Raw genomic sequence first — 13,046 nt, 5'->3', positions numbered from 1 at the left:
CCTTTTTGCCCTTATCAGTGGTCGCTCAGGAGGTTTCTGCTTCTTAGGTGCACAGCCAAAGTTCCAAGGGGCCACTTGGGCCTTCTCAAGGATTAGCAGTTTGCAGGCTGACTGGCAGTTGTGTCTGCCAGTGTTTTAGCAGACCTTTGCTGTCAGAATGTCTCCCAGGATTGCCAGGTCACATCCATGGCTGCTCTGGCCACTGAGTGGGAGAGGCAAGGCTCTGGTGTGCCCATGAAGACAAAGGGAGGTCCTTCAGGCACACTGGCGCTCTGGGACACGCCACAGAGCCACAGGGTGGTCCCAAGAGGGTGTGAGGGCACACAGGTGACGCGCGGAAAAGACTCCACAACCATAGGGTTGTAAAGTAGGTACACTTTATTGCGGTGCACCAGGCGCACTGGGAATGGCTTCCCTGAAAAAGTGCACACCTGCCCGCTCGTCTCTCACAATTTTATACACGAATACTGTTACATATTACACGAGCTCTCATACATATTCATTGATTTCCCCAAAAGGCAGACCTCTTCCAAGTACTCATTTCCATACTCCCCGCCCTTAGCTCCTCCCGGTTGCACCTGCGCAGCGTAGCCTGGTGGTCGTGGGCAGAGGTCTTTCAGGTTGAAGGCAGTGAGGAAGAGCAGGTTAAACTCTCTTTACCTTTCTGGACCTGGACCTGCTGCTGGACAGCATGTAGAAGTTTTTTGTTTATCTTTGCTTTCTTTCCTGCCAACAAGTTGTTCGTCCTTCCCTCACCCGTTGGCCTTGAGCGATATCTTCCTTTTTACATCTGCTGCTCATAAGGTTCTCATCTACATCCTTATAATTAGGATATTTTACCATATATGTAGCTAAATACTAATTTGGATAAGTTTTAGTATCTTCCCCATCTCACAGCGGCCTTGTGGCATCTGAGAGGAGTCAGGTGCCTGGGCCTCACGCCCTCCGCCCTGGAGACAGCGTCCCCCTTTTGTCCTGGGTGACATCACAGCAGAGCCCTTTTTGACTCACCCCTGGGACAGCTACAACTACCCAGCACCAGCAGGGCAGCCCCACAGTGTCCACGAGGATTACAATGGGACAGTGCACGAGTCGTGCGGCTCCTTGCCAAAGGGGCACTGACGATTTTGCCCTGGCGGGGCTGCTATTACTTGTCCCCGAGATCCTGAATGCTGAGAAGGATAGCAGATCTGCTGCATATTCTACGTGGGAGACCCATGTGCTTCAGAGGGGTAAGTACGCAGGCACTGCTGGGCCCGTCCAGCCTGGCCCCAGGCTCCAGGCTCACCAGCAGGCTGGAGTCGGGGCTCCACCAGGGACGGGTGCCACAGCATGGCACTGCCATGCCACTGCCACAACTGAGGAAGCCAAGCGAGCGAGGGTCCCCAGCGGGCTGGACGGGACCAAAGTCAGCGAGTGCACCCTGTTCTGCAGCAGGAGCCCGTTTCCCTGGAACATCAGCAGAGGGGTACAGCCGGCGGGGGGCATGCCGGTTCCTGAAGGGCAGGGCAGCTGTGAGCCAGGAGCCAGCCCCAGCACAGCCTCCCCTGGCAGCAGGGGAGGCTCCCAGCGGGAGAGAGTGGAGGGGACCCAGCTCTTGCTGTGGGGACAGGCAGCAGAAGGCTGCTCACCCGGCAGGAGTGCTGCAGGACAGGGACCTTTCCTGCTCTGCTGCCAGCGGCAACCTTGAGGAAAGGGGGCATCAGTGCTCCGACCCAGGGCTTGCAGTCGGCAGGGCGGTGGGCACAGGGCTCAAGAGAGGGCATGGCTCTTCCCTCTGCCTCCTGCCCCGCCTACAGCTCTGTCCATTCTTTTTTAATCAGATGATGCTTCTGCTGCCTCCGTCATGTCTCCGGAGCCCAAGGACGTGGAAGCCTGTGACTACTTCTGGGCTGTTCTCACTGGCACCAAAATGGTAACTGCAGACTTTGTCAGTGCGTGAGGCTCAGCCTGCTTCTCCCAGCTGGGGGCTGCCGTGTTTGCTGCCCACACACAGGCTTTTGGAGGGCTGCTGGCTGTGCTGAGCTGCTGCCCTCCTGGCCCCTTGTGCCATCACTGCACCCCTGTGGTGCAGTGGCCCTGCTGGCCATGTCGCCGCCCTCTCACCCTCCCTATTTGTCTCTCTGCTCCCTGACTGTCAGGAAGAGGACTGGAAGCTGAAGTTTCTGGCCTCGATCCGCACCATCTGCAGCACCAGGATGGAGAGGACATACATGTACCTGCCCAGTGACGACCTGGGAGTGGAGAAGAAGGTGAGGGGATACCCAGTGGGGCGGGGAGGGGGGAAGGGTGAGCTGTCCGGGCACCAGCCCAGCAGTCAGAACAGCACAGGGGTTTCTGCACACAGGGGAGGGTGGGACGGGCCTCTGTGGGCACAGAGCAGCCTGGCCTGTGCCCCCCTTAACCCCCCGGGTCTTGACGCCAATGCTGGTATAGTGCCAGCAACGCTCTGCCTGCCCTGCAGATCAGTGCCAGCCCCTGGCAGCTTCCCGTGTCCCATCCTGACCATGTTGTCTCTCTCCAGATGCAACTGCCTAAGTCTCCCTTCGACCACCTGCGCACTGTGATGCTCCTGGGCTGGCAAGCTGCGTATGCCATCACTGAAAGGAGGTACCTGCCCCATACCCTGGCTTGGCCAGGGCCTCTCCACAGCATGGGCCTGACAGCAGCGGGCTTCCCCCACCCGGGCAGGACTTTGGTGCTCTGTCTTAGGGCCTCAGCTCTCCCCTGCACCAGATAGGAGGGCAGAGGGTGCCATGCCAGCAGAGCCAGCCGGCAGTGCCGGCAGGGGCTCTCCATTGTCTCCCTTCCCAGCTTTTTTCCCTGAAGGGAGAGAGGCAGGAGCTGGAAAGGGCTTTGTGCACTGCATGCCATGACTGCCCTCTATCCCTGGCTCAGCAGCACGGGAGAGGGAGAAGATGCCTCCACACAAGCCTTGCCCACCCAGTACGGGTCCCACCTGGTGACCCCAGGCCCTGACATCTACGGTCACCTTCCCAGGGCATCTGGGCACTGCTCCTAGTGCCAGCCTCCAATGGGCACCTTCTCTCCTCTCCTTGCAGCAAAGAGAACCTAGCACTGCTGTCACAGCACCTCGGCCCCTGCATCAACGCCATTGGCTCTCTTGCTTCAGAGACGGAGAGGGGCAAGTTGGATGCTTCACTTTATGCTGAGGTAAGCAGCGAGTGAGCTACAGAGAGCCTGCTGCCAGTCAGTTCCTGCGCACTTTTTCCTAGTTAGCTTTGGCTGCTGAAAGACCACGGGAGAAACAGAAAGACAACGGAGATCCTGAGACACCACTGGGCAGGTTGCTGGCACCACTGGGCAGCTGAGGCCTGCCTCAGGCAGCAGGCATTCAAGCCAGCTTCCCATGAGGAAGGACCAACAAAAAAGCACCACCCGCTCTGTCTTCCTTACAGATTCTGAAATCTCTGGACAGCGTGCTGGAAGTGCTGGTGTGTACTTCATCGGACTACACTGCCGCTACGCTGGAGATCATCTTGCGGGTCTGTCCCCAAGGCCGCGACGGGCTATACCCCCTTTCCAGGCTCTTCTCTTGTTCAGGAGAAGCCTGGGCACGCTGTGTAAACCCTGCCCGGCGCTTGGCAGAGCTGCCGCTACGGGAGCTGCCACTGCATCCCAAGGCAAACCAGCAGCTTTTCTCTTCTCAGGCCCTGCTGCCCCTCACAAGATCCGAGAAAGTGGCAAAGCGTCGGTATGCCGTGGGGAGGATTGCCAGTCTGAGCGAGGCCCTGATCCCCACTTCTCTGATGCAGGTAAGGAGCTGGTGGTTCAGGCAACCTCTAAGCACTCCCTCACCCCTTCCTGCTGTCTCAAGTGCACTAGCTCAGCCAAGCTGCCACTGTCCATCCTCTCAACCCCAGGACTCGTTCACAAACAGAGTGGGCACGGTCAGCGTTCGCACCTTCCAGACGAAGCCTGTGCCACTCCTGGGGCAGCTGATGGGGTGCCTCACCCTGTGCTGTGCCGAGGAGGACGAGAACATCAGCTGTGGGTCTGCAGAGGCTCTTCACGCCATCCACAGGATCGTGATGGTGCGACAGAGTAAGAGAGGCTGGGGTGGGCTAGCACCTTCCAGACACGAGGGCCCAGTCAAGACCAGGCATGGTGATACGCCGCTTTGTCCGCCCTCCCCAGCTAGAGGAAAGAGCAGCACATTCCTCCAAGGGTGGAGCAGGGGAGCAGCCGTGCTGCACCAACCCTAGGGGGCTCCCCCAGCCCCTATTGGAGCAGCAGGATGTCCCCTGGGGCAGTGGCTTAGTAGCACTCCTGAGAACCAGTGGACTGGAGAGCCTGTAGCAGTAGCAGCATCGTGGGGCTTCTCTCCTGCTTCAGAGCAGAAAGCCGGACCAGACTCTCTGGCCTTTCTGCAGACTGCGAGGCGGTTTTCTCCCTGGCATGTCTCCTGTCCCCACCCCCTACCCTCCACCCAACACAGAGTGCCCCTCTTTGACAGACACAGCGCCCTGCCACAATCAGAGCTCTGCTTGGTGTTCTCAGCTGTCTTCTCCAAGCAGCAGCTTCTGCATCATTCCTACCACTCACCCACTCTCTGTTTGCCTTGCTGCCCAGGCCACCTGATGACACCTACCTATCCGTATCTCTTTCTGGAGCGGGAATGCCCAAGCACCTTCCTGCCCAAGGACGCTGCTAGCGAACCGACGGTAATGAGCCCCTCCCTTCCTGGGATTCTTGGCTGTGAGGTTGACAGGAGACCTGGATGAACCAGTGCCCCAAGAACTGCGGGCAGGAGGCAGGGTCCGTCACAGCCTCCCAGCAAGCCGGCTGCAGGGTCCCACCATATCTCAGCAGGGAGCAGCCAAAGGCTAATGTCAGTGGCCAGCATCAGCACTGCAGGTCCAGCTGTCCTGGCCACCCACAAGGCCTGGCTGCCTACACACCGCCAAGTGTGCCCTGACCCTGACCTCCACCACCTGCCTTCACCCTGCGGGGCAGTTCCCTCTCCGCAGCCACTGAGGCTACAGTCATCCCAGCCCAGGCCGGCCCTTGCAAGCCCACGCCAGCTCTTGCTCCTGCCTGTGCTGGGGGCACAGTGCCAGCACTGCCCTGGCTCTCTCTCCAGAGCTGCCCTCGCTGCTCAGCTGCAGCCCGCCACCAAGGCAGGCTGTGTGACATGTCTTCCCTCTCGCAGGTATTTGGCAGCTTCCTCTTCCCTGTCGAGAGGACGGACTTCATCCTCACCATCTTGGAGGGCATGACACACCCCAGGGTCTCTGACACAAAGGTGGTTGCCCGCGTGTTGGATATGATCACAGACTCACAGATGGAGGAGGTTAGCAGTTTGCAGACAGATTGCCCTGTGCTGTTGCCCTCTCGGGGGCCGTTCTCCCTGGCCCGGGTCCACGGCTTGGGAGTCCCCGACAGCCATTCGGGCTGGCAAAGAGCCACAGGAGGGAAGCATTTGCTGGTGGCAGCTGGGGCCATGGCTGTGCTCCGCTCCATTCTCCCTCATCTCTCCTCCAGGTGCCACGGGTCATGCAGATCATCCATGACCACCTGGCGTCGGTCAGCAAGGAATCACTCCTGGACATCCTGAAGAGGACCCTTTTCCAGATCACCTCCTTGCACCCTGAGCACGCGGTCCAGGGCCTGCTGGAGGTCTTCCCGTGGTGCGATAGGTACAGGGCCCACCCACCCACCTCTGGCACAGCTCAGGACCCTCAGGGCCGGCACAGGCCAAGGGGCAGTGGCTGGGGTGGCCCCATCGACAGCATGCTTTGTCTCTGCAGGGTTGCCACGGCCATGTGGCAGACGATGGTCTCCGAGCCCTGCGTTGCAGAGGACGTGCTGAGAAAGCTGCTGATGCAATACATAGGGCCTGGGCACGATGGCTTTGGCCCACACCACAACTGTGTCCGTTCCTGGGCTGTGAGTTCCTGGACCAGGCCTCGCTCACCCCCAGTGGGGCTGCACTCCCCTCCCCATCCCCTCCTCCCCTCTTCCTCTGTCCCCAAACGCCAGCCTTCCCTGGGGCTCCCCAGTCAGGGGGGCTGGGAGCCAGAGCCCAGCAGGGCCACATGCACTGCTGGGGCCCCACTGCGCACAGGCACGCAGCCCACCCCTGCCCTGCCGCTCTCTGTCCTCCTCCCTCCCCGCCTGCTCCTGCCTTGCTGGGCAGCCCCGGGCAGGGCAGCTGCCTGGCCCAAGCAGGCTGCAAGGTTTGGCCCAGGGAGCTGAGGACAGCTGGCAAGACCCCCGGGGCCTGCTGGGCCCTTTGCTCTGGACACGAAAAGCTGGCTTGCCCATGCCACAAAGCAGAGACGAACCCAGGGAGCCGCTGGGGCTGGGCCCCAGGCCAGGCAGCCAGGCAGCGGGCTCTGGCCCGGTGCCTCCATCAGCTCAGAGCGACGCCCCACCCCCACCTCCCTCACCCCCCAACCCGCAAGCTCTGGCAGTGCTGCAGGGACACCTGTGCACTGAGAGCTGCACCTGACTGTTTTCTGCAGGTAACCAGTGCCATGAACAAGATCTTCCAGCTGCCCTCCAGCAAAAACATTGCGCACTCACTTTTCCACAAGCTCTACATTGCCGTGCTCTTCCAGATCTCCTTCATCCATGAGTGCACACTGCAGGACTTCAGCAGGAGCAGCAGTCAGATGGGGGAGTGCATGTGGCCTCCAGGCATCTTTCTCAGGTGCTCCATCCCCTCTGCCAGGTCTGTGCCCCAGGCCGGAGCCAGCGCTGGGGCGCCACATGTGACGCGCATTGTGCTCTGCATGCAGGACTGCGGTGATGACCATGAGAGCTCTTTTCCAACACGTGGGGGGTGCCACTTTGGTTGAAGACATCCAGACGCAGGGTGGCTGGGACACGCTTTTAAGACATGAGACCTTCCACACAGGTGTTGCTGTGCTGACTAGGTGATTGCCTCATCAGTTGTCCTTGTCTCCCCTGGCACTCTTCCCCCAGAGGTGGAGGGCCCCACGTGATCCCCTTCCTCGTGGCTGGTGAGGTGTCCCCAGGGGTCCGAGGGACAGCGTTGACCCTCAGTGCTGGTGACTGAGGGATCTCAGGAGAGACCGGCAGGGGAAGTAGCCTCTTTGATCTTTAAGGTCCCTTCCAACCCGAGCCATTCTACGATTCATTCTATGATTTCCATGCTGCTGCCTCTGAGAGCTCCTTGGTGAAGGGCTGCTCTTGCCCAGTGCAAGAGGAGGACTCGCAGGACCTGTCACCTTCCAATGCACTCCTTCCTCGGGGACCAGTGGTGCAGGAGAGTGCTGGGGCTGGCTCTGCAGGCAATGCCACAGCCTGCACTGGAGCTGTGTGGCAGAGCAGCCGGAAGGGTGGCCAGAGAGCGCGGGAAGGCTCAGTGGCCTGGGGATCCAAAGTGGTCAGGAAATGGCATCTGTTGGAAGGCCACAACTTGTGTGTAGGCAGGGCATCCCTCAGTGAATCGAGCACATCTGTGCTCGTCACCCTCCATGTTTGCAAAGGCAAGGTATGTGGTGAAGGGCGGGCGGCCTCTCCTCAAGTGGATGGCACCAGCTGCTGAAGCAGAGTGCAGAAATGCAAGCCTTGCCCTGGTCTGGCCCATGGGATAACAGCTAGCGCTGAAAGCACAGTCCCAAGGAGGTTTGTTTGCCCAGCTTGGTACTACCAATGCGTTCTTCCCCTGGCCAGGGCTCTGCGAAGCAAAGCACCGCTCTTCGGTGCCTCGGCGTTTGAAGAGGCAGTCATATGTCTCCGCCAGAGACAGAAGCACAAGGAGATCACCGCCATGGCTGTCTTCATGGAGGTAGGGCCTAGCAGCAAGCGGTGCCTCTCCAAGGTGCCTTGAAACTCTGGGCTCTCTGGCAGATTCAGCGTGCTGCCAGGAGTCCTGCCGGCTGGGCCAGGCTCTCACTGGGCTGCTGGGTGTCTTTCAGTTGCTGGACTGCGTAGACTTTGAGCAGCTTGTCAATGCCTGCATCCCAGACATTCTTCATTCACACCTGCACAGTCAGTCCTCGGTGCTGCGTGGGATGGCGGTTACAAGCCTCGTCACGCTGTCTACGAGACCCAAGATGGTGAGTGGGGGCATCTGGGCCAAGTGGCGGCATCCGCCTGGGGCTGGGCTGCAGGTGCTGTTGCCCGCAGAGGCTTGCTTGGACTTTGCCAAGAATCGGGAGGGGCGGTAGTGGCTCCACTGCTCTCACTGCCTTCTTCATCAGCCCCTGAGCGCTTCTGGGCAGCCCCTGCCTGGACTGTGCAGCACGAGGAGAGCGGCACCAGTGTCCGCTCAAAGGCACCTCCTGCTGTGCCAGAAAGAGGTCAATGCCAGGCCCCAGGCCAGCCAGCGCAGGGCTGCCTCAGCTGCAGGAGCACTCTACCCAGAGCAGTCATCCTGCTGAGGTTGGGAAGATGAGGCCCCGCACGGGGCCAGGCTGACACAAGTGGCTACTTCTGCAACCCAAGGCAGCAGCCTTCTGTCTGAAGGGGCCTCAGCACGCTCCTGGAGACAGACCTCTGCTCTGGGCTGTGCCTGCTGTAAGCAAAGGGCTTCTGCCAGGATGGTCTTCGGTGTTTCTGAAACAGAACTGCTGTGTTTCATGTAGGCAGTAACTCTGCAAGACCTGCTGCCAGAGGTCGTGCAGCAACTGCAGGATGCCAACAGCGACATCAGTATGAAGGCCGTGACTGTCCTCCGCAACACTCTGCGCCTAGCAGATGGGCAAGTGGCTGGCCCCATCGCTCTGCAGCTGCCTGACAGGCTCCTGCCCCTCTTTGAAAACGTAAGTCTGGTGGGCAAGCAGGAGGTTTGGCTAGCGTGGCCACGGGGCACGTGAATGTGGCCTGGGGGTGGTGCGTCCCTCTCCGCGTGTCTCACTGGCCTGCGAATTCTTCGCCCACCACGATCCCTGGGCACGTGCTGGAAACGTTTTGCTTGGTGCTTCTTGGGCTCTCCTGCTGGGGCAGCCCCTCCCTGTGCAGAGCCCTGCAGATGTGTGCTCCACAATGGCAACTTCTCCTCGGCCCCTTGCTGCCCATGGCCGCTTCTCCCCTTGCCATGTGTCCCCTTGCCAGCCCCAGGGTGGACCATCTGCAACCCACTGCCTTGCCCTTCCTGTGTCTTGAGCCATTTTGCACTGCCCACACACTTGGCCTACCTGCCACAGCTCACTGCAGAGTAAGAGCCAGGAGCGTGTGTCTCCCTGTCTGCCACACCGACCCCTTGCTCACTGTGAGCTCGGAAGAGCCTGGACTGAGGTCCTCCCTTGTTCTGTCTCACCAGGAGTGCAGCTGCATGAGAGAGCTCTCCATCCTTCTCTGCAAGGATGCCATGGAGGTTGCAGAGGGCACCCATAAGATGGAGATGAAGAAGCAAGTGCAGAGCACCATCCTCCCCCTCTTCTTCCACCTGCATGACCAGGACCAGCGTGTGGCTGAGGTGGGGACACTAAGCTGAGCATTCACTTGAGGGGGCAACACCCCTCAGGAGGGCCTGAGCATTAGGGGCATGGGCTGTTAGCAAGGCTCCCTCTGAATGTGCCTCACCTCAGGGCCAAAGCTCCCGAATCCAAAAGAAAGGTGCAGAGCCCCTCTGTGCCTGCACCAGGCCCACCACAGCCATTTTGCCCCTACTACACCTCCGCCTGCACAGAGGGCCAGAGCGGAGGGGCCTCTCCCTGCCCCACATCCAGCCCCGCATGCAGCCCTCCACAGAAAAGCCCACTGGGAGGCTTCCTGCAGCCCCAGAGCTGTCATGGGCCAAGAAGGTGGGCACGGACATTTTCCAGACCTGCCCTGCCTGCTCCCAGCTGTGCTCAGCAGTGCTGCGTAGCCACAGATACCTAGGCACTAGAGTTTTCACGGGCATGCCAGCTGTGCCTGCAGGTGTCTGAGGCCAGTGGTGAGGTGCCCAACAGTTGTCGACCCCATGTTATGCACAGGGACCCGCCAGATGCCTAGGCTGAATGCTCCTTTGCTCTCTTGGGCATGAGCACCCTGGAGCCGCCAGCGTGCTCACTGCAGAAACCCTGGCCTGCAGGCTGCCCTGGGCCACGCAGAAGGGTGCAGCCCCTGCCAGGGGTTGCAGGAGCCAGCATGGCTGCCAGCCTGGGAAGGGAGACGCAGCCAGGGCAGGGGTCTGGCCCTGTGTCCGCGGTGGCGGGCTCTGGAGCCCAGGCCCTAGGGAACAGCCTGCTGGGGTCCCCGTGCGTGGCGTCCCTGGCTGCCTCCTGCCCTGGTGCCTCAGTGACTGCAGCGCTTCACCTGCCTGCTGGCCTTGGCTGCAGATGAGCAGCTCTGGGGGACTTCTGTCCTGCAGCCCCAGCAGCATGAAGTGCCAGAGCTGGTGGTTGCCCCACACCTCTGCCCGAGCACTGAACCCTCTGGCAGATGCCTTCCCCAGCTGCTGCACCTCCCCAGCAAGGGCCAGAAAAGCCCCCAAGCCTCGCCAAGGTGCAGGACAACCAGGGCCTGTCCAATGCGCAGTGGTTTCATCTCCCACTCTCTGCTGCTCTGCAGGCCTCTCGGGAAGCCCTCCTTGGTGCTGCCAAGCTCCTGAAGTGGAAGCAGCTCAGGAACCTGCTGGAGACAGCGCAGCCACAGAGGATTGGCAAGTGCCTGGTAAGGACAACTGCCCGAGGGCTCCCAAAACCTGGCCCAGACAAGGCCTGCCAGCCCTGGCCCAGGGTGCAGGGTGGCTACCCTTGCCTCTAGCCACTGCATCAGGCTATCCCAGCAGGGGAAGCCAGTCCCACGTACAGGGCTGGCCTGGCCAAGGGGCAAGGCTGCACCAGCCCCATCCACATGTACTATTCTCTTCCAGCTGGTGGGGCACAGCAGCAGAGTGGATGACTACCTGTGCCAGAGCCTGCCATACCTGTGGAGCCCCCAGGAGCCCCTGCAAGAGGCGGCCATCAGGTTCATTGGTGAGTCACAACCCCATGGGCCCTCTGTGCCCCACAGCAGCTTGGCCGCAGCCCCAGCTGCTGCTGAATCAGCCACGTGGCTGCAGAGCACTGCCAGCTCAGAGTGGGCCTGGAGTGCCTGTGGGGGCTCCCTGCTGCCCTCGGCCACCCCCTGCCCATGCAGTGGTTGCTGGTGGGAAGCTTAGCGAGTGCCTCGCAGCCTCCTTGGGTGGTGTCACACTTGGGCACACATGGCCAAGCCGGCAGGGATGTTGAGGGGGGGACTGTGTCTGGGGCGAGCTGGCCAGCGGGATCTGTGATGGGCCGTGTGTACCTAGGGCTTGCCGGGCAGCACTTGGTGGATGGGCGCAAGGAGAAGCTAGAGAACATCATCGAGGGTGAGTGAGGGCAGTGGGGTATCAGCACGAACTGTCTGGGAGGAGAAAAGACCCTGGGCAGTGAGCTGCGACCCCTGCCCCAGCTGAGGAGGTGGGGTGGGCTTGGCAGGAGGGGTTCCTGGGCGTGCTTCCCAGTGATGCAGGCTCTGAGCTGCCCTCTGTTCCTTTCCATGTCAGCCCTGAGAAGCATGGAGGGCTACAGCAGCCCTTCGGTCTCCTCCCTGGTGACTGAAACCATCCTGGTCCTGAGAACTTCCTCCACATTCAGCCTGCAAGCACTACGTTACCGGCTCCGGAGGGTGTGGGAGAGGAGGCCCCGTGTCCCGAGAGCTGGCTGGCTATGCTGCTGCAGCTGTGCTCAGTGCTGAGCCCAGCTCCAGCCCTCGGGCCCCGCCGAGTAACCTCTCTGCTGGACTTTCCCCAAAGAAACAGCCCTCTTTCTTCACTGCTTGAACGTGTCATTTTTTTGTGTGAAAACTGAATGGTTAGAAAACTCCACGGCACCAAGCTGCTCTGCTAGGCTGTGAAACCAAGAGGAAGGAAAGCTTTTGCTTCCCTGGCCACAGCGTGTTAGAGCAACCCACCGCCTTTGCCTTCCTGGGCGTCGGGCCATTTTGCTAGGAACAGCGCGATTTTAGAGTGAGCCTGATGGTACGGAACTGATAGATTACATGGCCAGCCCTGAGACTAACTGACAACCTACTCATGTCCTCTGGATGAACTTTGCTCATTATAATCTCACTACAGTGCCAAAATACACCTCCATCCCCAAGGCTACCCGCCTCCAAGGTGCAACTACCTCTCACTGAGCACACGCTCTGAATTTCCCTGAGCAAAAACAAAAGCCAGGAAAATGTATACCAGTCACAACAAAGGCGCATATGACTTGAGTCGCTCACTACCTAAAAGCAGGAACATAGTAAAAAAAGGGCTCAAGAGAGGAAAATGTTGGGGAAGACACCACCACAGACAAGTAGGGAGGACGTCGCTGACTCCTGGCATCAGCCGAAGGCTGCCGTGCTGAACCTCTCTTCCCCCCTACAGGGATGCCTACAGGGTGAGGTCTGAACCCTCAGTTACAGCGAGTGCTTCCCTGGGAAACCTAACATTCTCTATAGAGTTGTTCCACAAGTTAACGTATATGTAGCTGGTTGTGTTAGTCATATTCTTGGTATTTGCACGTGCTTTGCAGACAGAGTCTTCATCAGCGGCAATCCAAAAGAACCTGTGCTCGTGTTGCTCCAATAAACTACACCAGTCATTTACTAGACTGAAAGTGTATTACACGATATGTGCATCCATGATCACGATAATTTAGTCTATTGAATACAACTGGATTTATAGTTCCAAACAGGGCATCGCTCAGAATCCAAACCCAGCCACCCCCAGCCCCTCTGATATCTGAGGACAAGTTGGAACGCAAGGGGGTTTAGGTCCTGCCAAACTTCCTTATCCTTTAACACAACATGCTTTACTAAACGTCCGCTACAGTGGAGCAAATTACTAATGTTCCGGCAGATTCTATCACCTCAGCGCTACAGGAGGTCACATCCTTATCAGCAGGGGTAGTTCAGAACCATGAGGGGTTAGACTGCATAGTAGCATCCCATGGAGCAGTAGGTACACGGCTGCGTTGGAGCTGCTTGCTTCTACGTAGGTGAAAATCAGGTGATCGCCAGTGATGCTGTTATCTCAAATCCTTCGTGCCCCATGCTGGCTGCCCAGTGGGCAGCTGAGCACCACACAGCTGCTCTCTCACTCCGTCCTTGCA

General features: G+C 59.6%; 2 protein-coding genes across 2 annotated transcripts; both read left to right on the top strand.

The window, feature by feature from the left end:
• Nucleotides 1–763: 763 nt before the first annotated feature.
• Nucleotides 764–5,534, top strand: LOC311427360 (uncharacterized protein; the record flags this gene model as incomplete). The annotated part of the gene is made up of 11 exons (XM_084504671.1): nucleotides 764–1,232; nucleotides 1,824–1,915; nucleotides 2,142–2,252; nucleotides 2,525–2,610; nucleotides 3,063–3,174; nucleotides 3,420–3,506; nucleotides 3,672–3,776; nucleotides 3,885–4,128; nucleotides 4,594–4,685; nucleotides 5,174–5,321; nucleotides 5,506–5,534. The coding sequence occupies exons 1-11, from the start codon at nucleotides 1,076–1,078 to the stop codon at nucleotides 5,532–5,534; spliced, it is 1,263 nt and encodes a 420-aa protein (XP_084360797.1). The 5' UTR covers nucleotides 764–1,075.
• Nucleotides 5,535–5,860: 326 nt separating this feature from the next.
• On the top strand, nucleotides 5,861–11,809 carry LOC311427802 (maestro heat-like repeat-containing protein family member 6). Its single transcript, XM_084505373.1, has 11 exons — nucleotides 5,861–5,910; nucleotides 6,489–6,676; nucleotides 6,765–6,902; nucleotides 7,666–7,780; nucleotides 7,911–8,051; nucleotides 8,580–8,756; nucleotides 9,257–9,412; nucleotides 10,492–10,593; nucleotides 10,796–10,898; nucleotides 11,216–11,275; nucleotides 11,453–11,809. The coding sequence occupies exons 2-11, from the start codon at nucleotides 6,501–6,503 to the stop codon at nucleotides 11,641–11,643; spliced, it is 1,359 nt and encodes a 452-aa protein (XP_084361499.1). The 5' UTR covers nucleotides 5,861–5,910; nucleotides 6,489–6,500; the 3' UTR covers nucleotides 11,644–11,809.
• Nucleotides 11,810–13,046: the final 1,237 nt, after the last annotated feature.

This window comes from Aythya ferina (assembly GCF_964211825.1).
Source record: "Aythya ferina genome assembly, chromosome: Z".
NCBI lineage: Eukaryota > Metazoa > Chordata > Aves > Anseriformes > Anatidae > Aythya > Aythya ferina.
Note: the sequence above shows the minus strand (reverse complement) of the source record. Positions and strands in the feature narration are given on the sequence as shown.

Coding starts and splice junctions, on each gene's coding strand:
- LOC311427802 (XM_084505373.1), top strand. CDS start 6,501: ATGAACAAGATCTTCCAGCTGCCCTCCAGCAAAAACATTGCGCACTCA. Junction 7,781..7,910: donor CCATGGCTGTCTTCATGGAG/GTAGGGCCTAGC, acceptor GGTGTCTTTCAG/TTGCTGGACTGCGTAGACTT. Junction 9,413..10,491: donor AGGACCAGCGTGTGGCTGAG/GTGGGGACACTA, acceptor GCTGCTCTGCAG/GCCTCTCGGGAAGCCCTCCT.